This window comes from Lonchura striata, chromosome 11 (assembly GCF_050655825.1).
Source record: "Lonchura striata isolate lonStrDom1 chromosome 11, ASM5065582v1, whole genome shotgun sequence".
In the NCBI taxonomy this organism is placed as follows: Eukaryota; Metazoa; Chordata; class Aves; order Passeriformes; family Estrildidae; genus Lonchura; species Lonchura striata.
In genome coordinates, this window is record NC_140713.1 from 19,087,847 (window position 1) to 19,110,952 (window position 23,106).

General features: G+C 55.2%; 2 protein-coding genes across 5 annotated transcripts in view; both read right to left on the reverse strand.

The window, feature by feature from the left end:
• CNGB1 (cyclic nucleotide gated channel subunit beta 1) overlaps positions 1-13,737 on the reverse strand; it is a 31,771-nt gene extending 18,034 nt beyond the window's left edge. The window contains exons 1-14 of the mRNA XM_085589820.1: positions 12,937-13,737; positions 10,469-10,696; positions 10,163-10,220; positions 9,982-10,039; positions 9,746-9,872; positions 9,121-9,163; positions 8,893-8,959; positions 8,727-8,808; positions 8,314-8,350; positions 7,730-7,847; positions 7,552-7,627; positions 6,981-7,017; positions 2,667-2,832; positions 683-1,282 (exon numbers count right to left, since the gene is read on the reverse strand). Of these exons, the coding sequence (XP_085445946.1) occupies positions 683-1,282; positions 2,667-2,832; positions 6,981-7,017; positions 7,552-7,627; positions 7,730-7,847; positions 8,314-8,350; positions 8,727-8,808; positions 8,893-8,959; positions 9,121-9,163; positions 9,746-9,872; positions 9,982-10,039; positions 10,163-10,220; positions 10,469-10,558 (1,559 nt within the window). The 5' untranslated portion in view covers positions 10,559-10,696; positions 12,937-13,737. The remainder of the gene's footprint in view (positions 1-682; positions 1,283-2,666; positions 2,833-6,980; positions 7,018-7,551; positions 7,628-7,729; positions 7,848-8,313; positions 8,351-8,726; positions 8,809-8,892; positions 8,960-9,120; positions 9,164-9,745; positions 9,873-9,981; positions 10,040-10,162; positions 10,221-10,468; positions 10,697-12,936) is intronic.
• Positions 13,738-13,872: 135 nt separating this feature from the next.
• Positions 13,873-23,010, reverse strand: ZNF319 (zinc finger protein 319). Of its 4 annotated transcripts, none has more exons than XM_085589837.1 (3): positions 22,817-23,010; positions 21,857-21,991; positions 13,873-21,378 (listed from the first exon to the last, which is right to left on the reverse strand). In XM_085589837.1, the coding sequence occupies exon 3, from the start codon at positions 21,007-21,009 to the stop codon at positions 19,348-19,350; it is 1,662 nt and encodes a 553-aa protein (XP_085445963.1). In that variant the 5' UTR covers positions 21,010-21,378; positions 21,857-21,991; positions 22,817-23,010; the 3' UTR covers positions 13,873-19,347. The 4 variants fall into 4 exon arrangements, with proteins under 4 accessions (XP_085445963.1, XP_085445961.1, XP_085445962.1 ...); XM_085589835.1 differs by having other exon boundaries at positions 22,807-23,010; XM_085589836.1 differs by lacking the exon at positions 21,857-21,991 and having other exon boundaries at positions 22,817-23,009.
• Positions 23,011-23,106: the final 96 nt, after the last annotated feature.

The following is a 23,106-nucleotide window of genomic DNA, read 5'->3' on the forward strand; positions in this document are numbered from 1 at the left end:
CCCGGAGCTGGGTGCTCCTGCCTCCCATGAAGGCAAAAGGGGCTGCGGTTGCTACGGGCGGCCGCGATGGAGACGGAGCCCGTGTCACCAGGAGACGCTCCTGTCACCAGGTGCCGCGTCAGCAGCGAGCCCTGGGGGGAGCCGGTTTGCCAAAGCACCCCTCTGGCATGCCATCCCTCCCCATGGCATCCCTCTGGCATGCCATCCCTCCCCATGCCATCCCTCTGGCATGCCATCCCTCCCCATGCCATCCCTCTGGCATGCCATCCCTCCCCATGGCATCCCTCTGGCATGCCATCCCTCCCCATGCCATCCCTCCCCATGGCATCCCTCTGGCATGCCATCCCTCCCCATGCCATCCCTCCCCATGGCATCCCTCTGGCATGCCATCCCTCCCCATGCCATCCCTCCCCATGCCATCCCTGCCCAGCACCTCCATCCCTGCCCAGCACCCCCACCCCTGCCCGGTACCCCCATCCCTTCCTGGCACCCCCATCCCTTCCTGGCACCCCCATCCCTGCCCAGCACCTCCATCCCTGCCCGGCAGCCCCGTCCCTGCCCGGCTGGGAGCTCGGCTCTGCCGTGGGTGTTTCAGCCTCTCCAGCTGCTGAACGCACTTGAAACAAAAGCTGCAATCACGCTCGATTCCAACAAAGCCCTAAAGGCAACGGGAGCCACTCACTCTGCACTCTCCTCCTGCTCCTCCTCTTTCGTATCTTCCTCTTTCCCCTTTTCCTCTTTCTTCTTCTCCTTGTCTTTTTTCCTCTCCTTCTCTTTCTTCCTCTTCTCCTCTTTCTTCTTCACCTCTTCCTTCCTCTCCTCTTCCTCTTTCTTCCTGTCCTCCTCCTCCTTCCTCTCCTCTTCCTCCTCTTTTTTCCTGCCCTCTTCCTCTTTTTTACTGTCCTCCTCCTCCTCTACCTTCCTCTCCTCTTCCTCCTTTTCCCTGTTCTCCTCCTCTGTCTTTCTCTCCTCTTCCTCCTTTTTCCTGCCCTCTTCCTCGTTCTTCCACTCCTCTTCCTCTTTTTTCTTGTCCTCCTCCTCTTGCTTCATCTCCTCCTCCTTTTTCCTGTCCTCTTCCTTTTTCTGCCTCTCTTCTTCCTCCTCTTTCCTGTCCTCCTCTTCTTGCTTCATCTCCTCTTCCTCTTTTCTCCTTTCCTCCTCCTCCTCCTCCTCCTCCTCCTCCTCCTCCTCCTCTTTCTTCCTTTTCTCTTCCTCTTTCTTTCTCTCTTCCTCCTCCTTTTCCTCCTCCTCCTCGGTAGTGTTTGGGGAGCACAAAGACAGTCTGGAAAGGAGAAGCTCATGAGCTGGAGCCCCGAGGTGCATGCGGGGCTCACGCGAGGGGCTCTGCGTGTCCCGCGTTTTCTGGCCGAGCTCTGCTGGGCCAGTGGCTCAGGGCACACCTTGTGCTGAGCAAAGCTGAGCACTGCCTGTGTGGGAGGGGGGAACTGCTGTGCTCACCTGGCTGTGCTGGGCTCAGGGAGCATTTTGGGGTGCTCAGAAACCCTCTGTGAGCCTGCAAGGACCCCTCTCATCCCCCTGCTGCGACACCGCTCACTCCTGGCTCTGAGCACACTGCCCAGCCCTTGGGAATTCCCCAGCAGGGGTTTCTTTTGCAGAACCAAGGGTGAATTACACAGAGACAACTTCCATTTCTGAATGTCATTCCAGTTGCATGCACAACTGCTGGGAACAAGGTCTGAGGCCTCTTGCCTTGGGGCCAAATTCAGCTCCCAGGAGCCCAAGCAGGGCCTCCCTCACCTGTCCTTTGCAGGGCACTGTGAGCATTGCTCCCATGGCTCTGCCACTGCCTGCCCTAACCAGTACTGAGACACCAGAAGAAAAAGACATTTGATCAAGCACCTTTTGGATCCTACTAGGGGATTCCCCCGTTTTTGGAAACAGGCACCTCGGCCACCAGCTCCAGCACCAGCAGTTGCAAGGATGGATGCCCAGGGACAGGCTTGTCCCCTCCCATGGCCACCACACTGGTGACTGGAGAACTGTGGGAATCCAGGACATCCCTCTGGCTGCCCTGGCTGTCTCAGAACCCTGGCAGGGGGCTCAGAGACCCTGGCATGATGTCAAAAACACCTGTGGCTTCAATGTTAGCCCATGGAAAAAACTGCCAACTTTGTATGAGGAATTACAAGCCACAAGGGTTGGAGTAGTGTGATAGTTGAATTAATACAGGGTGAAAAAGTAGAATTTGGGGCTTTTTTGAATGGGGTTCAAGGGGACAAGATGGAGGGATTTGGGTGTGTCCTGACCTTCTTCTCCTTCTTCTTGCCCCCCCTGTCTTGGTGTGATGGTGACAATTTTCTATTGGTTTAAGGTAGAGACACACTGTCCAACATAAAGGATAAGTATTGGCACGTTATTGTAAACATGGCACATGTAGTTTTTGGTATAAAATGTAAATGCTGCCCTAGAGTGCAGACAGAATGCCGTGGCCAAGCTGCTAGACAGAGCTCAGCATGTCAGAGAAAGAATGATATAGATAAGAGAAAATAAACACCCTTGAGAAGCCGACCCTGCACATTCAGACTCCTTCTTTGGCTCTTCAGGCTGGGAAATGAGGACTTTTACACTCTTGGGGTCACCTCGACACCCAGACCCTGAGAGAGAACACACAGACCTTCCCCTCAACAGCATCTGCCTTCCCCTACCTGGTTTCTTCTTCCTGAGGTTCCTCCTGTATGGTGGGAAGGGAACGAGCCTCTGTCTGCAGCTCAGCCCTGTGAGCCCAGGCCATCATCGCTTCATTAAGCTGGCTCTCATCGATCTCTTTCAGCATGAGATGGGTTTCCTCCTGTTCCCCAGGGGCTGCATGAACTGAAACAGGAATGGGGAAATATCGAAGTAGTGTGACCCCCCTGTGCAAGGAATAACGTGCTCTGATTTCATGTTGCAGAAAGCGGAATAAATTGCTTTTATTAAGTTAAATTATATTACATTAATACTCTACTAGAACTATATCATACTAAAAAGATACCCAAGAAAAACCTGTGACTGTCTCCAGACTGTCACGACACAGCTTTGACCCAATTGGCCAATCAATCCCAACAACCATCATTGGTGCCAATTAACAAATTACTCCTTAGTAAACAATCTCCATAAAACATTCCACAGGTTCCAAACAACAGGAACAACCAATAGAGGTAAGAATTGTTTTCTTCTTTCTCTGAGCTTTCTCGCTGCATCTCACAACTTTCCAGGAAACATCCTGGGAGAGAATCATCTCCCTCTGCTCAGAGAATGTGAATACCACAGGGAAAGGGAGGTGAAGTGACAGTAGCACGTTCTCCAGAGGCCAGGGGTCGGGCCAGGGCAGGTCCCAGGTTTGCTGTGCTCCATGGGGCAGTGCTGAAGCAGCTCTCAGCCTGCACAGAGCTGGGCAGCCCTGCTGCCCCTCAGCTGTGCTGCCCAGCTGCCAGAAGGAAGAAGAAAATTCACCATTTTCTGCCAAGCACAGCCAAAACCCCATGAAGGCTTTGGGCAACCTGGTCTAGTGCAAAATGTTCCTGCCCATAACTGGGAGGTTGGAACTGGTTTAGTTTTAAGGGCCCTGCCAACCCAAACCATGCTGTGATTCTATCAAAGCTATAATCCTCTGCACACAGATGAGTGCTGGCTTCCCAGCACGTGTAGCCTCCTCCACCAGCAGTGACCTGGCCCATCTCCAGGCCATGTTTTGTCCCTCCTTGGAATCTGGAAGAGCCCAACACCTTTCCCCTTGTGACCCCCCAGTGAATTTCTGACCTAGCACAGCCCAAGAGCCCTGGGTCTGCAAGACCCAGCCCAGAGCCCAGATCGAGCACCACGTCCTGTCCAGCCTGAGCACTCTCCCAGGCAAGGAACATCCCACAGCTCTTCCCAGCATCACTGGGGCAAAACCCATGGCAGGTTCCTGGGGGCTGTAGGCCAGCTGCAGAGTGAGCAGTCTGACCCATGAGGAGCCCTCTCCAAGTCCCAGGGGTATCCATCCTACCACATCAGGCTCACACCAGAGAAACAGGAGGAGGAAGCACATCCGCTTGCTGTAAAACCAGTTTATTTTGAGGTCTGCCTGACAGCAAAACCTAATGCCCACAGCAAAGCTAATAGGAAACGTGCAAACTGAACTACAGAAAGGCAGGAAACCCATGCAGTGTCCTATCTGTGGCTTATTTACCCACCCCATGGTGTCCACAATGCCTTTAACCCATTCCCTCTGGATCTCCATTAATTAATACATGGGACAGCAATCAGGGAAATGGCTTTTAAAGCACACCATGGCTTTTGGATACATTATATGAAAATGTGGTAAATACTGAAACTGCGTCCTGGTACAAGCAAGATTGATTATGAACATGGGATGGATCTCAGGGCGGTCTCTTGGCTCACAACTCATTGTTACAGTTGCCTGGATGGTCCCAGAGAGATGCAACAGTGAGAGAGATCTTAACCTGGCCTGTCAATCCATCTGGGGGCTTATTCAAAATATGGAAAAAAGCTTTTTACCAAGGTCTGTAAGGACAAGGAGCAACAGTTTTAAACTGACAGAGGGGACATTCATATTGGACATAAGGAAGGAATAGTGTACTGTGGCTGCCCCATCCCTGGAAGTGTTCAAGGCCAGGTTGGACAGGGCCTGGAGCAACCTTGTCTAATGGACAATGTCTCTGCCCAGGACAGGGAAGTTGGGCTAGATCATCTTCAAAGGTCGCTCACAACCCAAACCAGTCTGCTGCTCCAAGGTCTGTGTCTAAAACCTGGGGTGTAGGGGCTCCCAGTCCCTGAGCCCAGTGTGCCTGCACTGGCCATGCCTGCCTGCAACCCCTGGGCTGGAGACAGCCCCTGGAATCCCCTCCCTGCTGGGACATCCTGCTGCTGTGTCGCCCTGTTCTATTGAGAGTTTTAAAGTTCTTCTAAAAGTTCCTATGCCTTCTGATATTTACATATTTCAACTGAGTTTTCTCATGCATGTTCATATAAATAATGATTCTTTTGCATTCTTATTTGTGAGTGGAGAGAATTGATGGACTGTTGGTTTGACCAGTGCGGTTGGAAAGGTGGCAATTTCATCCTCCAATCCACTATCACATTTACTACTGTATATATACTGGAGTCAGAAAATAAAGTTTGCTTTTTTAGGTTCTTTTTCTTTCCTTTTACATCTAACCTGCTTCTGTGAGTTATTTTGTGTCACAGTGTGACACTGCTGCAGTCAGTGCTGCATCCATGGAGCTGTGATTGTCCATGGAGGGAGCAGCTATAGTTGGAGGTAAGGAGAGTTTGGGGTAAATTCTCTTAGAGCCTGGGCAAATCTGTTTAACCATTAACTCCAACCTATTCACCTAGAGATTAACCTCACCCACCTGATTTGCTGCTGCAAATCAGAGCCCTTTCCACTTGCTGGGAGGAAACACTCAGTTTTGGAAGAAAAGCAACAAGGAGCTGACAAGAGCTTCAGGAGGTTTGTAACATTACACCTCAGCGGCAGAAGCTGACTCAAAGAAGCCTGAAGATTTCAGCTGGGGGTCTCAGGGTGAATATTCAGATGTTGTGGGGGCAATGAGAGGGCCAGGAGTGCTGGGAGACTGCAGCAAAAATCTTTCTGCCAATGAGGTGTCCCAAGTGATGCCTTTCTACCATCCTGTAAATTATGGCTCCCATCTCATAGAGACCATCCTGCAAAACCAGTAGCTCCAAATCCCAGAGCAAAGAGGGAGCCAAGTGGGACAGCCCTGAGTCCCTGTGCCAGCCTTGGGTCCCCACTGCCCCAGCTGGGATGGAGCTAGACACCATTTGCAGATTCCCCTTTGCTTTGCCTCCCCAGCTGTGCTTTCTCCTCAGGTTGGTCTCATTTGGGTGTGGGAAGGGCTGGTTGGCCACGGTCTTCATTTTCCATTTGTTTCAGAGGCGCTAAGCCCCTTTGCCCCCTGAAACAAAAGGAGAAGGAAAACATTAATGAGCGTGCTGCAGTTTGGTGCAAGGGCAGATCTCTTGCTTGACCCAATCATTCCCTTCCTTGGGCAGCTTAAGTGACCTGGAGAGGCCGCAAGGCACCAAAGCCAGCTGGGCACCGAGGCTGTGCTCACCCAGAACATGCAGCAGCATCCCTGGCTTGGCCTCTTCCCGAGGTCCATGGCAGCACACAGGCCTCCAGGTTGTACAAACACATGGAGAAATGCCTTCCCCCAGGATTTCCCTCTCTGAGGTTCTGCCAAGGGGCTGTTGGCCTGTGGGAGCAACTTCCCAGCATATCCCTGAGGGGCTTGCATTTTCCATGTGCCTCAACTGTCCCTGCTCCCATCAGTAGCCCCCATAGCCCAACCAGCCACTCCTTTCAAGGGACAGCACTTGCACAAGGCTGTGTAACCTGCCCAGACCATCCACAGAGGCAGCTGTGGCTCTGCATTCTGTCCAGCATCCCCCAAAGTGGCTGCAGTGGGGAGCCAAGCCCCCCTGCCTGCAGAGCTGGTGCTTGGCCCCCTCCATGGGCACACAGCAGTGTGAACCCTGCAGGTTTTCCCACAGCCATGCAGATTCCATTCTAAGACATCCAATCCCAGCATTTTGTTTTCCTGGGGTACCTTCCTAGACACCTCACAGCAGGCAAACACCAAAGGAGAGAAAGTAAGCAGCGGGTTTGAATTCCCTTGTAATTCTTTGATCAAATCCCTCCAGCTCCAGCACAGCTCAGGACAGACCTTGATATCAGCACTAACCTCAAAACCCAGGACCTGAGGATGTGGGATCTGCACTTGGACACTCCCTCAGCCTGAGTTTTACCAAGCCCATGCCACAGCTCAGCAACAGCTCCCTCATCTCAAGTGTCAACAACCTCCCACGGCTTCCCTGGGGGATTCCAGGGGTTCCTGAGCTGGCCCAGGACAGACCAGGAGATAAAAGATGCCCGTGACCCCTCTTCCCAGTAACCCAAGCCAATAACAAGCTTGGCAGTCAAACCACCATGAAGAAATGGAGCCATCACTTACTTTGTTCCACAGGACTTGGGGTTGCTGTGGCCACTCCCTGCCAAGAGGAGAAGGGAACCATGAGACACTGCTCATTTTCAGTAACCCTTAAATTTTACCCTCAATGCCCTCTTTTACCCTAAATACCCCATTTTTGTGGCAAGTTGTATGGCTTGGCTATGGGCACAAGCATCCCCACACTCAATGGTACAGAGCAGGAGCACAACAGTGAGTTTGCCTGGGGGCCAGGGAAGAAAAGGAGAGCTATGTAAAGCTCCTGCTGCTTCTTCTTAGAGCTGGGGCCACGCCTGCATGAGATGCCAGAGCCTGGACACCAGCCAGTGCTGCACAGAAAGGCAAGGAAACAGTAAAGAAAGCACATGCTATGGGCTCTCCTGCTGCTTAGGAGCCAAAACCTGGCTTTCATCAGCTAAGCAGATCATGGGGACTTGTTCTCTTGACAGAACTTGGTAAGAGCCCAAAGCACAGCAGGTCCCAGCACTGATCTAGCGGCATTTGCAGGGCAGGGGACGCCCTGCTCGTCAGGGATGTGGCATTCCCGTGCTCTTTCCCTATCCATCACACAGCCTACCTGAGTGTCCTGCTTCTCCCTGGTCACCGGCTGTGGCATCACCTTCTCCAGCCCCTGGACAAACCAGCTGAACATCCTGGAGACGAGAACCCCCTGTTAGAAGCGGCAGCCAGACCTTACCCCCAGCACCAGCCGTGTCTCTGGCAGCAGAGCTGGCTGAAGGTGGCACCGCGGTTACCTGAGCCCGTCCGCAGCCGCGGCCCGGGCGCTCAGCGCGGCCCCCGGGCCCGCCGCCGCCTCCTCTGCCGCCGGCGCGCTGGGCTGAGACCTGGCCTGGGTTTTAGTGCCCTCCGTGCCTGCTCAGGGTCATTCGAAAGAAGGAGGATTGGCAATGGAGCTGTCATAAATGGTTGGGAAGTGGAGCAAGCCAGGAAGGGTCACCTCCCGCAGAGGGACAGGCTTTGGGGGCTTCCCTGGCAGCCTGCCCGGGGAGGAGATGGGGGGCAGAAGATGTGTAGGGCTCTTTCCTGCCCGGGGAGGAGATGGGGGGCAGAAGATGTGTAGGGCTCTTTCCTGCCCGGGGAGGAGATGGGGGGCAGAAGATGTGTAGGGCTCTTTCCTGCCCGAGGAGGACACGGGCAGTCCGGGACAGGAGCTGTGTAGGGGCTGTGCCGTGATGCCGGGACCCGTGTCTCCACCCCTGGGAGCCGTGTCCCCACCCTTCCCGGCACAGAGGGGATCCTGGCCATGGGGACGAGGGCAGCCCAGCCCAGCCCAGCCGCAGCGGGGCCATCAGCAGCACGGGGGACGCGGATCGCTCACCTTCCACCGCGCCCTCGCTCCTCTCCTTCGGCTCTGTCTGCAGAGGGACAGAGGGACAGAGGCAGAGCACTGCCTGCGGCCTCAGCCACCCCAGGTGGACATGTCCCCACCGCAAGAGGACCCACATGCTCAGCCCCACACACCACCCGCTCTGGTTTCAGCCCCACTGCCGTGTCCACAACCACTTAACCCAGACACCAGGGCCGCTGACACCAACCCGTCAGTCCCAAATGAAGCACCCTCCCTGCATCAGGGTTAAGGAACCCAGAGGTCTCCTTTTGCTCTGCCGGATTTCCTCGGCTTTTCCTCCCCAAGGTCCCAGCTGGGGTGTGCAGGAGGATGAAGGCAGGGAGTTCGCCCCACTCTCATCTCTGCCCGGTAGCCCCGCTCTTGCCAAGCCTGGCAGCGCTCACCTCCGGCTTTTTCATCCCCTCCGGCTGCGGCAGAATCCTCTCGAAGCCCTGTGACAGCCAGCTGAGCACCCGTGTTCCTGCCCTGCGGGGACAGCGCCGCGCTCGGGGAGCTCATCCTGCGCCCTCCTGCCCTCCCGCATCCCCCCAAGCCTCGCTGGGCACCCACCACTCCTCCGGGGCGGTCTCCGGCTCGCCCTCGGAGACATCCTCCTCGGCATCGAAGGGAGTGATCTCTGCAGGGAGAGCGCTGCTGTGGGCATGGGGGATCAGCACTGCTGGGAGCCTCAGGTGCCCCATCAGCCAGCGCAAGGGGACAATAGTGCCCGCATCACTGGGGAGGTGGCATGTGGGAGTCCCGGGATGCTGCAAACTACAAACTCCCAGCTCTCCTTACCCAGACCATCGTCATCCTCATTCCCAAGGTCCTGGACCTCTGTCTGAAAAGGCAAACATATTGTCTGAAAACCTGACAGCCCGAGAGAGGGATCACCCCACTGAGTGGGGAGGGAAACCTGCCCTTTCCCCAGGGGTGGATGAAGGTTAAAACCCATGCAGGGCTGGTTTAGTGCTCCCAGTTAGCACTGGGAGAGTGGTAAGAAGGAAAAAAGAAGAAAAGGTAAAAAGAGGTAGAAGCTCAAATACACCAAAGCTGTTACAGTGAGCTGATGGGCACTCTATTTCCCCTTCCCCGGGACCCTGTGACTCCGATCAAGATAACCTTGGACCCCTCCTTCCTGCCCCAACGGGGTTGGTGGAGAGCCAGGGAAGCCCACCCTGTCCAAAATCTATATAGACCCCTGACATTTCCTGTTCGTCCTCTTTTGCCCCGCTCTCCACATGGACATCACAGAATAAAGAGAGCTGAACCAACATATCTGGGATAAGAACCTCTTTTGGAAATCTTTGCCGTCTCCTGATATTCCTCCCCTCACAGCCTCGGACCTCTGGGCTAGCCTGATATTCAGGGGGCTGTGCGAAGGGGGGAATGTCACAAAGCATTTCCCAGATGTGTCTCCTACCTCATCAGCAATGTCGATGCTTGTCTCGAAGCTCTTCCCAAGTGCCTGCAGCCCTGGGGCTGGGGCTGGCTGGGGCATCACCTTTTCCAGCCCATGGGAGAGCCAGGAGAGCACACTGCTCCCCACACTGCCAGGGAAAGGTGTGAGTCAAGCTGGGGACACCATCCAAGGCATCCAGCCCCCAACATAAAGCAAAATCCCGAGCAAACCGTGCACAGAGGGTGCAGGAGCCATACCTGTCAAACACAGAACCTGAGTCCTCAGAAACCACAAAAGTCACTTTCTTTTCTGTTTCTTCAATAGCAGCAGGGGAAAATAAGGCAAGCTCCTATCACCACTCTGGCAGCCCCAGGAGGCCAGGCAGGAGTGGGACAGGCGGGTAAAGGAGCACTGATGTGCAGCCAGCGTGGGGCTTACCCTCAGTGCGTGCCCGCTCTGCAGCATCTGTGGGGCCACCGGCCTTTCCTGTTGGTGCCTTCAGGGCAAAAGGCAGGAGGTGTCAGAGAATGAGGCACAGGGGACACTGTCCCTGTTCAGAGGTGGCTGCAAACCCCAGGGACTCCCCATCCTCCTGCTGCTTCCCAGCAGCTCAGAGTAGGAATGCATCCTGGCCCCCATCCCTCCTGGGGATGCTGCAGTGCTGGGGATGGATGCAGAGGCACCAGGCACCTCTCATCGTGCTCGTGGTGTCCCCATCACCACCCAGGTTGGCTCCCTGCTCACCTGAGCTGGCTGCAGCTCCTGCACAGGGGTCTCCTCTGTCACATGGGGCACCGGGGGCTGGGGGACCACCCGGTCAATCCAGCCCATCATCCCGCTGGCTGTGGGCAGCGCCGAGGGGTGTCCAGCTGGCAGGAGCCCAGCAGCAGGGCTGCACACTGCCCAGGGAACACCAGCTGCTCACTGAGCTGTCTCCTGAGCAGCTCCTTGGTGTCCTTCCGTCTCCACGTCCTGCTTGGGAAACATGGCACTGCAGCACAGGCAGGGCACACCCAGCTCAACCCCTCATCCCTCACTGCACTGTGAGCAAACTAAATGCTCTATTTTATTCTCACCATCTCAGTTAAACTTGCTTTTCCTGAAGGTAGCTTCCTCCTTTTCCTGAAGGTAGCTAGATGTTTCATTTTCACACCTGTCCTGCCTAGGAAGCCATTGCAGATAGATCACAGAAGCTGTGATGCTCTGCTCAGGTTCCTCTACTCTGCCCATCATTTTTCATTTGAGGGAAGCTGAACAGTAATTTGAACAGAATTTTTTTATGAGGAAGTTCATGTCCAAACACACACATCCCCTCTTTCTGCTCCTACAAAACAACTCTGCTCCACCACCTTTCAGCCACACCCCAGGGACACGGTGGCTGCTGGGGCAGGTACCTGCTGGGGGCTCTGGCAAGGGCAGCAAAGGCATCCAGCAGTGGCTGCTGTGGTGTTGATAGGGTAGGTAAAAGTAAGATGTTGCAGAGCAGGGATTCAACTGTCCAAGCCCTGGCTGCTTGGTCTTTTTGGGTCCCTTCCTTTCCTTTGTGAAGCAGCTCCAGGCTGGGATACGGCACCAGTGAGCCAAGTGATGCTGCACATTCCCCTTCTTAGGTGCTGAACAAGAGCTGGGGGCTCTCATCCAGCTCAAACTGGGGGCTGCACTTGCTGCTGCTCCTCTGAAGGGCTGCGCTCTGCCCAAAATAATCCTCTAAATATACTCCACTCTGCCCAAAAGGAAGGCTCAGGAGCACCTCAGACAGCCCTGAGGTGACAGCTGTGAAGGGCAAAAGAAAGCAGATCCCTGAGCTCCTTCCAGCCCAGCACAGGAGTTTCAATCCCAGTTACACACATGATCCCAGTCCCACATGCAGCAGGTAGAGACTGGAAGCTGCTCAGCACTGGCCCTTTGAATTAACCCCTCATGCAGCTTTCAGGCATGCAGGACATCTTCAGTTCCCTTGAGATGGCTCGCTGGGGGCTCTCCAAAGCCTGGCTCCTTAAATCTAGGCTGGGGTTTGCAGGAAGGGTGATGTGTGTCCTCAGCCCTGTGCTTGCCTGCACCATGCACTCTCCCAGAGACTCCCATACCCCACAGCTGGACACAGCGGCTGCAAAACACTCCTGAGGCCTGACAGCCAGAAACCAATTAAATTACCTTGTATCTCACTGGGTACAAGGGATTAAGGAGCTGAGAATGCCCTGGGAACAGCAAAGAAAAGCTGCCAGTGCTGTGCAGCAGAGGCATTTCCACCCATGCTTTGGCACTCTCACAGGTCCCACAGAAACCCAGGGTCCACGTACACAACTGAGCCCAAACAATCCTGGAGAAAACCCCCTGAGGCTGCAGCAAGCCATCTTTGTCAGCCAAGGGCTTCTCCCTCGACATGAGCTTGTGCAGCTGTAAAAGCCTGGACCAACCATATCCCTGTCCTTGGTCTGGGAAAGAAAGCAGAGGGCAGAGGCTGTTCCTCTGCCAGGTCTGAACAAAAAATAAGCAGAAACATTTGTGGGTCCCCACAAAACTAGCTGCTGAAAGAAATAGGAATAAGTATCCAGGATTTGCATACAATGACACAAAAGAGTTGGTGGCCTTGTGCATCCTGCTGCATTGCAGGCATCCAGTGGTGCCACCACCGATTGTGGCAGCTCCTTTTGCCAGCCAGCAAAGGGCCTTAGTCTCATTTCTAAGAGCAAGAAGGGCACAGACCCCAGCCTCATTTGGAGCAGGGAACACCGTGGCCTTTCCTTCCCCCCAGCAGCTGATCAATGCTCCCCATTACCCAGCCCTCGCAGCATCTCTCCTGATGGACCGGCACAGCTCATCCTCCGCTCTTTCGGATCACCAACCCCCCTGTGATGTGAGAGGTGGCCCTGCAAAGATCCCAGCCACGTCCCTTGCCTCCCTCGCTGCCACTTACCCCCGCAGCTCAGCACTGCCTCCCTGGGAAGCCACCCCTGGGGTGTGTGGGCTCCCTTGGCCACTGCAGCTCGCCACTGACCCCCCCATCCCACCTCAATCGGCTCAGGGCTCTGTGAGGATTAGCCCTGTGCTGCCTGCAAATGGGATTACTGGCACCCAGCTGTCCTGAGTGCCCTGGCTTCCAGCAGCCAGCCTGGTTTAGGTGCAGAGTGCTGCAAAATAAACCCCAAAATCAAACAGGTTTGAGCATGCTCCAAATCCCTGGAGCCACCAAAGCTACCCCAGGCACTCACCGGCAGCGCTGTGGGGAAGGCAGTCGTCTCACCCAAGTGCAGGTGGGTGCAGGATGTGCAGAGCAGCAGCAGTGGAGCTGCTGAACCCCGTGGGGTGACACAAGGTGATGTGCCAAGGGTGCTCCACCCACAGCTCTGCTCCAGCTCCAGAGCGACGACAGCAAATCTGTGCTGGGTTGGGCTAAGCCTCCCCTTGCTGAGCCTGCCAATTGCTGCTTGATCCGTTTACCTCCAGCCCTGCACGACTGCCAGCCTTTCCCACTGCCCCTAATCCTGGCCACAGTGACACCCTGGAATCCAGGTACCAGCATGGCTTCTCTGCCCCATGTCCAGCCTGTTTCTGCACCCCAGAGCTCCCTGGAGCAGCGCTGGAGCTCCCTGACCTGCTTCCTCCTTCCCTGGCTCCATGGGTGTCTCCATCCTGGTGGGCAACAAGTACCCATCGTGCCTGGCCCTGGCATCTCTGCAGTGGGCTCCTCTCTTGCTATCACAGCATGGGGGATGCAAAACAAACCCTCAGGAGAAGCTTGAACAGTTGAATGTGGGGCTGGGATCCCAGAGCACAACATGCAGCAGCTTCTGCCCCCTGAACAGCTGCTCCTTTCTGGCAGGAAGAGAATCCTGTCTGCTCCTGCCCTGAAGCTCCCAGGGAGGAATTTTGCCCTGGGGAGGGATCATTCTAATTCTAGCAGGGGCAAACACACTCAGCATACTCTGCTTGTGTTTGCTTTTGGCCCCTGGAAGCCTGCTCGTACCCTGCATCTTCTGGTTACCAGGAAGATGAACCATCAATTGTACTTCAAAAAAGTTCAGGGGAAAGAAAACATGAAAAAAAAAACCAAAAAAACCCAAGCAGAGCCAGACACAGCACAAAGACAGATGAGGAGGCAGTGCTTGGCACATGGCCTCCACTCCAGAAACCTTACACACCCACAGGAAGGTATAAATAACTATAAATTTATTAGTAAAGCAAAACCATTTGACACTCACACAGAAGAGCGGGATGTGTTATTACAATATATATACACACATACATGGAGTATCATCTTAGAAACACATGGAGAGCAGTGTTAAAGGCACTGCAAGCCACACAAACCTCAGCAACCTTGGCTGTGACTTCCAACAGCCCCAGGAACTCTACTGGAGTCGTGACCACAGGTTGGGAGGCACCCAAGAATCTCACTGACCATGAAGTCCCTCAGATCCACGGCTTGGAGGCACTCAGAAACAAGCCCACAGTCCAGCTCCCACCTGTGGTCCTGCTCTCCCCACTGAGCATCCCAGGCACGCTGTGACAGCAGCATCTTCACATCCAGAAAGTGCCAGAGGCAGCTGCCAGGAGATGCTGCGGAGGAAGCCGGGCAGCTGGGGAGAAGCTGGGTGCTCACCTGGGCCTGGGGGAGCTGCCAGCCCCAAGCATCACTGGCCTGCCCTTAGTGAATCTCAGCATTTCACCTGCATGCACAGGAACCTTCCCACAGGTGAACTCACCACCCAGCGGAGAAAGAGTCAAACTCTGAAGTATAAGAGGGTTTTGCCTATTTTTTAATGATCAGGCTTCAGCTGCAGCCTGGACTTGATGATAAATACCCAAGGGAAATGCAGAAAGTGTTCTCCTCCCTCCTCTTCTCCCTGCACAGGCAGGCTTGGGTACCCAGAGATGGTCCCAAAACTCTGTCAGAGGATGCTTTCCCCTTTGTCCCTCAGTCCAGTACATGGGCCCCAAGCGTGAACATCTTCCCACCCAGACTGCAGAGATGGCATCTGCTCACCAGAGAGCTGGCATGGCCACCTGAGCATCCCCTGGTCCCAGGGGCATCCATGCCACAGTTACCTCAGCTCAGCTGCCTGCTTGATGCACACAGCAATCCCAGGAGAACCAAGTGCACTGTCTGAGCCCAGCCCAGGGCCATGACATGTCCCCAGGAATGTCTGACAGTCCTTCACTGACTTAATCCCCAGCCTTTAGAGGTGGACATGGCAGTTCCCACCCCAGTCCTCATTTCCTGCAGCTCTGTTCTGGCTCTTGGTTCTGGCTTGGATCCCATGCCAAGCAGCCAGGTCACAGGCATTGCCCATGCCCAGTGAAATGGATGGCCTGCTGTGGGGAAGGACCAGATGCACCCACTGGATTCCAGCAAGACTCAGATCCTAAACACCTCATCTCACCATCAGTGGTTTGGTATCACCTGGATCCAGCCTCAGCCTGGAAAGGAATTTGGGGCTGGGGAGAGCACAGGGAGGTAGGAACAAAGGAAGAAACTACACAATCAGTATGGAAGAAGGAATGAAAAACAAACCACTGCTTACAAATAAAGAACTGAACAAAGAGAAAAGAAGCTGAGAATGTCTTTTAAAAGTATAACCTGTGGAAGGGGCTGAGACAGCTAAAGGCATCCTGTAGGTAGGGTCAAGGGAAGTGAAAATCAGTAAAAGCCCAGGTTACAGACTACCTTTTCCTGGACCCAGGAAGCCAGAGGAACAGCAGCCCTAGAAAGCAGGACTTAAGTCCTGGAGAACACCCACACAAGCTCTGCCCAACCTAACCCTCCTCTCCACCTACTCCGTAGCACCCTATGCTCAGACTGCCAGCCAAAGAGAACCACCCTTTGGGAGGGACCCCCCACCACCCAGCCCCTCAGCACCCTTGGGTGGGCTGCCAGCCACTCCTGAACTGGCTCGAGCACTTGCCACAGGGCTGATGCCACACCAGCTCCAGCACAGCAACTCTCTGAGGTGCTGCAGGGCAGTGAGGAATGCAAGAGGCCAAGCAGAGTCAGGAGCTTGAAAGTTGCTTGAAATAAACACCAGAAGTGAAGTGCAACAGGTACAGAGTAGAGACACGGTTTACTCCCCAAAGGGCTTTGGCCCCAGCTGCTCTTTGGTTTGAAAAGGAAACACCAGCAGTCAGCAGAGCCCTGCAGTGTGATGCCCCAGGGACATCAGCTCCCAGGCCAGCCTGTGCCTCCCCACACAGCAGCACAGCCCCTGACACTCATGTGCCTCCTGCTACTTCCTCCACCTCCCACCTCACTGGAAAAACCATGACCTGAAGGCACAGCAATGGAGGTGGACCTGCTTCCCCTAGCCCTGTAGGCAACACTGCTGCTTCCAACTAGAAAATGCTCCTATAAAAATATACCCAAAGCTCTCTGTGGCCACTCAGTGCCCACCCCACACAGGTCCTCCGCCTGCAAGCTCCAGCTGCGTGTTCTCCATGGGCTTCAGCTGGATTTGGGCTGTTGCAGGGCAGCAAATGACACAAGAGACTGAGTCACCATGGACTCACAGCCAGTCCTAATAATCATATTCTAATCCTGCACCATGATGTTTTTGAGCCTGGAGGCACCTATTCACCAGCTGATGACCTGGACATGGGCTCATCCCTGCCAAGCTCCCCATAGCATCCCCTCCCTCCCTGGCATGGGGTCCCACAGCCCTGATGAGTCTCTCTGCCCAGGGCACTGCTCAGCCACTGCAACATCCTAGGCAGAGCCAGAGCTCCTCACTGGGACATCCAGGACTTTCCCAGCTGCTCAGCAGAAGAGAAACACCCCCCAACAGTCCCTATGTCCAGCTGTACCAAGGGGACAGGGTCTAGCAGCTCCTGCACAGTGTGGGGCTGTATCTGGGGCTCACCACCATTCTCCTCTGCTCCAAGTGCCAGGCAGTCACCCAGGCAGCTCCCCTGGGCTCTGGGGGAGAGAAGAGAGCAGGGCACAGCCAGCTGATGATTTTTCCAAACTCTCCTCTAGCCAACGGCTGCCCCAGAAAGAAACAACAGAGCCACAACAGCCCGTGGAGGCTGCAGCTGACTCGATCTCACCACCTCCTCCTAGCAAAGATGAGTTTTTCTGCAAGCTCTGAGCCATGGGCACTGATGCTGGCTGCCAGTGCTGTGCCCAAGTGACCACTAAGCTCCTGGCAGCTGTGCTGGGCAAGAGCAGAGGAACCATGGCCCCAGGCAGGAACAGAGCATGGGTTCAGGTGGGTGCCACAGTCCCCACCTGGTCCCACATTCGCAGCCTCCATCACCACCAAGCCCTTCTGTAAAGACAGGATTCACCTTCCTTTGTTTGGACTCTCTTTTACTCCTACAGTAAAGCATACACTGAACTTACTACATATTAAACAGCAAAAACCAGCTACCTAGAACTAAAGAGCTCTTTAAAAATCCAAGTTACCACACCTCTTTTTTTTTTTAAGATTCAGTATGACATCAAGTTAAACTATACAGTATTTTTAATGAATTTTAACAAACTGCTTTTTTTAAAAAAAAGGTAAAACAAAAAAAAAAGAGGAAAAAGAAACACAGATGGAAAACTTGGTAGGAAGTTCCACATCTTTGAGGCAGCACAAAGTAAGATAACCATCATGGGTCCCTCTTCCTTGGGCAGCAGAGAGCAGAGTCTGTTTTAATCACCTTAAAGTTGCACATGAAAAAGGCTCAGCCCCAGAGTCTACCCTGTCACTTCCCTGTCCCAACCCCTGACAATGCACTCTGTTCCCCCTCACGTTGCTGGAAATGGAAAACTAAAGCCTTTCCCCACCTTTCAGACAAGTGTCCCCAACAGAGATGCAGGCCCAGTCCAACCCTCTGCACGGTTAATCTGTCTACACTTGCCATGGACAAGAGTTATTAACCTTGTCCTAATCATGTGTGCAGCACATACGGGCTGCTGCTCACTACAACCTCACAAGAGCACCAGCCAACACCACAGACGAGCTGAGGCTGGCAGGGACCTCTGAAGACCCCCAGGTCCAAGTCCTTGCTTGCACAGGGTCAGCTACAGCAGGTTGTCCAGGACCACCTCCAGCCAGGGACTTAAACATCTCCACAGATGGATACTTAATATCTCCAAAGATGGAAAGCTGGGGGACAACCTAGTAGGCACATCTTCAACCTTCAAGGCATCTAACTGATATGCAATGGATATCTTGGACATGAGAAGCCAGCAAATTCCTGCAGAGGAAAACACCTGAGGCTGCATCAACCTTGCTAGGGGAGATTTATTTTTAAGTGATGTTTACAAGAAGTGTGCAAAACCTGAAAAATACAGACGAGGTAAAGAAAGGGCAAAGGGGTAAAACAGGACTCCTGCAAGGGGGGAAAAAATAGACTTCTCCTTTACCCACTGCTAACTTTGCCCTCCCCATGGAGCTGAGCCTGCAGTCCAGAAAGGATTCTCCTGGCTCGCTCTGGTTCCTCCAGCAAATCAGACACCAAGCCCCTAGCACGTGCCATGGGTTACTGCTGGCAACACCTCTGCAGTTGTAGGTTATTGTAGTGTTCATCTCACCCCTTAGTGTTGGAGCTGTGACAGCCCACTGCCTGGCCCTGCTGGAGGTACCACTGTCAGCCCAAGGGGTGCTCAAGGGGCTGGAGGCAAGGCTCAGCAGGAGGGATAAATCCCTTGGGAAGCAGCTCCTGAATGCCAGGCTTTTGGTCGGGAGCAGGGTATGAATGCTGTAACAGAATCATGGAACTGTTAGGGCTGGAAGGACCTTTGGGGATTATCTAGTCCAACCCCCTGCTGAGTTAGGGTCACCTAAAGCAGGTTACACAGAAACATGTCCAGGTGGGTTATGAATGTCTCCAGAGAGGGAGAATCTGTGACCTCCTGCCAGGCAGACTGTCCCAGTGCTCCTTGCCATGCTTTCTGGTGGCAGCGCAGTGCTTCCTACAGCTCCCTGTGCAGCTAGCAGGGACAGGGGGCAGGCAGGCTCACTCAGAACCCTTGCAGAGTGTGACAGCCAGCAACTGCAAAAGCAGCAATGCCAAAGTGCTTTTTGGAGCTGTGAAGCCCCATGGCTTTTCCCTTTCAACACTCTAGAAGGAGGGAGAGCAGAGGAGGTTGGGGCAGTCAATCAACAGTAATGATCTGAAATGATGCCCTCAACTGAGCCTGGACCAAGTTGGGAGACCCCAGCAGCAGAAACCTTCCATCTCTAGGCCGAGCAGCACACCCTAGGAGAAGGGAGGGCTGGCTCTGCCTTGCTCCTAAACCCTCTCCAGAAGGAGAGTCACACAATCCTTGCCACCAACCCTGCCAGGCAGGGCAGGGGAAAAAGGCTGCACGCAAAGAGCTGGTCAGACAGCTGAGCTCCCAGGACTGGAACTGCAGGTACAGCACAAACTACAGTCCAGGGAACACCAGGCATCTACAGGCATAGTTTCCTCTCTCCACCTCCCTCCTCTCCTTTCCACGCCTTTTGAGATGTCCACATCATCAGTTGCTACTTCGATACAGGAGGCATAACTGAGGCCAGAGGAAAGTTTACCTGCCCACACACCGTACCCTCCCTTTCCCCCACCCTCCCTGGAGGTTGCCAACAACCGAGGAGAGGGAAGGGAAGGCCAAGGCTCAGGAATGTCCCATGCAAGCTGAAAGCCACCGTGGGGCGGGAGGCTCATGGCAAGCAGGCAGCCACCTGGTAGGCACCCTCGGCCGTGTGCTGGACGCTGTGCTCCTGCAGCAGGCCCAAGTCCAGGAACCGTTCCCCGCACCACATGCACTTGTACTGCTGCTCCCGGGCATGCACGCTGTGGTGCTTGTTGAGGTGCTCGCGCTGCTTGAAGGCCTTCTCGCAGGAGGAGCACTTGTAGGGCTTCTCGCCCGTGTGCACGCGCCGGTGGCGCTGCAGGTCCGACGCGTACTTGAACCGCTTTTCACAGTCGGGGCACTTGAGGGGCTTCTCACGGGCGGGGTCGCAGCGGTGCTGCACGAACTCCGAGGAGGAGAAGAAACGTCTCTCGCAGAGCGTGCACTTGAGCGGCTTCTCGGCGCAGTGGGCCAGCTGGTGCTTCTGCAGAGCCGAGGCCCGCTTGTAGGACTTGTTGCACACCGCGCACTTGAAGGGCCGCTCCGCGTTCTGCACGCACTTGTGCCGCAGCAGCTCCGAGGACTGGTTGAAGCCTTTCTGGCACACGTTGCACTTGAAGAGGTTTTCTATGCCGTGCACGTGCTGGTGGTACACCAAGTGCGAGGGCTGCACGAAGCCCTTCTCGCACAGGTTGCACTTGAAGCGCTCCTCGGCCTTGTGCGTGCGGCGGTGGCGCATGAGCGCGTACTGCTGCTTGAAGCTCATCTGGCACAGGTCGCACTTGAAGGGCCGCTCCTCGCTGTGCGTGCGCTCGTGCTGCCGCAGGTCCGAGGGACGCTTGAAGGCCTTCTGGCACTCCCCGCAGCGGAAGGGCCGCTCCCCGCTGGGCGTGCAGGGGTGCTGCAGCAGCTCCGAGGACTCCTTGAAGTGCAGCTCGCAGACGTTGCACTTGAAGAGGTGCTCCCCCGAGTGCGCGTACATGTGGCGCACCAGGTGGGAGCGGTGCTTGAAGGTCTTCTCGCACACCGTGCACTTGTAGGGCCGCTCCGAGCTGTGCGTTCGTTTGTGGTGCACCAGGTGAGAGGACTGGCTAAAGCTCTTGTCGCACAGGGTGCACTTGTACGGCTTCTCGCCCGTGTGGATGCGCTCGTGCCGGGACAGCTCCGAGAGGTGCTTGAAGGTTTTCTGACAGATGGAGCAGCTGTAGGGCTTCTCCGAGGGGTCGAGAGGCTGCGAATGCTCTACCTCGGGGGGCTTGTAGGTCTTCTCACAGATAGAGCACTTCATGGCGTTGCCGTTGTGGACATTGTGGTGCTGCGCCAGCGAGGTGAGGAGGGAGAAGCCCATCTTGCAAACCCCGCACACAAAGGGCTTCTGCTCCACCTGGATACACTGGTGTTCAAGGAGGTCGGTGGCCTGGTGGAAGATCTTCAGGCACTGGGTACACTGGAAAGAGCGGTCATGGCTCGGCAAGCACTGGTGCTCATGGGGGTTGGAGAGGTGAGCGAGGTCATGGCCACACACCCCGCACTTGTGGGAGGGCTCTCCAGCCTGGATGGGGGCGTGCTGGTGGTGCTGCAGTCCGGGGTCCGGCTGGAGCAGGATGCCGTACACGGCACAGCCCAGGGGGTTGTCAGCAGTGCTGGGAGGGATGGAGTGCTCTGGGAGGGCGGCTGCCCCAGCGTGGTGCTGCTGCGGTGGCGGCGGCTGCTGTGGTTGCTGCTGTTGCTGCTGCCAGCTTTCTGACATGCTTGGGGAAAAAAATGGGATTTTAGCAGTGATAGCTTCAGCTTCCCGGATGAAAGGGTTCAAGTAAAAGCAAGACCAAAAGATTCTGAGATCCTGATTCCCTGTAAATGATCCCCTCAAGTTGAGACCAGAAAATCCAGCCCACAGCCAGGATCCTGGGAAGAAAAGAGGTGAAGACACTCCAGAGCCTCCTCCTTAGACCAGCACAGGTTCCTTATGGACTGATATGGTCTGACTTTTCCTTCTTTTGGACAAAGGAACAGGAGGCAGAGGCAAGTGCCTTGAAGACGGGAGGAGGCTCTTCTCTGCTGGCTGTGACGTGCTCACACTTGTGAAGGGTACAGGAGGCAACCCAGGGAGCAGCTCTCTCTGTAAGAAAGAAGACAGCTCTTGTCAGGTCTTAGAAGAAACATGGGCAATTCTCTATCAACCTTCTCCCATGGCTCTCTCTGAAAACTCTCCTGCATCCCTGCAAAGCTACCAGGAAGCCAGTGTGGAACTGGAGCCCACTTGCTGCTGTGCACAGGGCCTGGGACAAGGAGTTCTCAGCCTGGAAAGGGCTGGGCTCTGCCCAGACACAGCCAGGCACATGTTTGGGTGTTGTGCTCTCACAAGAGGCAGCACAACTGCCCAGGGCCCGCTCAGCTCAGCCTTGAGTGGGTCACTGCATCTCCAGCAGTGCTGTGGCACTGTCTGAGAACATCTGTCTCTCTGCACAGGCTATGCACCAAACACCATGCAATCAAAGGCTAGATTCTACACACACCAATGCAGATCCTAACGTGATCCCACCCCAGCTGAAACAGCTCTGTGAAACGGTTCTGCTCCTGAATAGCAAACCCATTACCCAAGGGATGTGTGCAAAGTATTTCCCCCTCCATGGGCAGCACTTGCAGACTGGAAGAGCCAGAGAGCTCAGGAGAATGTTTGCCCTCAGTGTTATCCTATCCTCAGACAGAGCACAGAACCCACAGGCATCACTCTGTGAAGATAAAAGAAGAGTTAAAGCAGTGGCTTAGCTGAACCTCCTACCAAACCATGTAATAAAAGTACACTGAAGCCAACCAACCTATGGCAGAGCTGCAGCCTGGCCTTGCTACAGAACATCATCAGGCTTGTGCTCACTGAAAAGTTCCAGCCTTTTAGATATGTCCATTAAAAGCTGACACCAACTTAGAGAAGCATAAGACCCACCAGGCAAGCAGCAGACAGCTGCAGTGTCAACACTCCTCAGGAGAGAAGGTGCAAGCCCTGGTGAGCAGCAGCCACCAACACTCCTGAGCCTTGAGCCCCATAAGAGCACCCCTATATCTGTGTCAAACCACTTGCCCCCAGGGTAAGGAAATCCTTGGTCCACAAGAATATTTTTTATGTTTAAAACTATGCAATAAAGCATACCAGGGAATCCTACTTTCCAGCATCCACAGTCCACCGGCACTCAGTAGACTGGGTCCAGCCCCACAGCTCAGGTAGTGCAGGACCCACCTCTGACTGTGGAGACACTTCATTATTTTGTGCTCCAGCACAATTTCGGGCAGTAAAGCCCCCAAAGGCGCCATCGCAGTCCTGCTGACACGCAGGATGCCTCCTTCTCCTACAGAGCTCACCTTGACAAAGCGAGGGCTCGCATTGACGGTACCGCACCCGAGCTCGGCGGGACACCAAACTTCAGCCCAGGCCGGGTGCCGCCTTCCCCCGCACACACCGCAAACCGCGGCAGGATGAACCCGCCGGCGAAGCATCCCGGCCTAACGGGGAGAGAAGATTGTGCCCCTCGCAGGGAAGAGCGATACCAACCTTGGCTTACCGAGGGCTCAGCGCGGGGACCCGCGTCGGCGCCAGCTCCAGCCTAACTCATCCCTCCGTGGGAGGTGGGAAGCGACAACCATTTAGGGAGCGCGGTCGGGAGCGCAGAGGTACTTTCAAACTGGCGAGGCGGCCTGCTCGGCATGGCCCGGCCGCTGGCGCCGGGCCCGGGCCGCCTCAGGGCCGCGGGGCGCGGGGGCGGCCGCGGAGCTCGCAGGCCACCGGCAGCCGCCGCCGCCGCAGCCCGCGGCCAGGCCCGGCCCGCCGCTCGCCGCTCCCCATCGGGCGGCC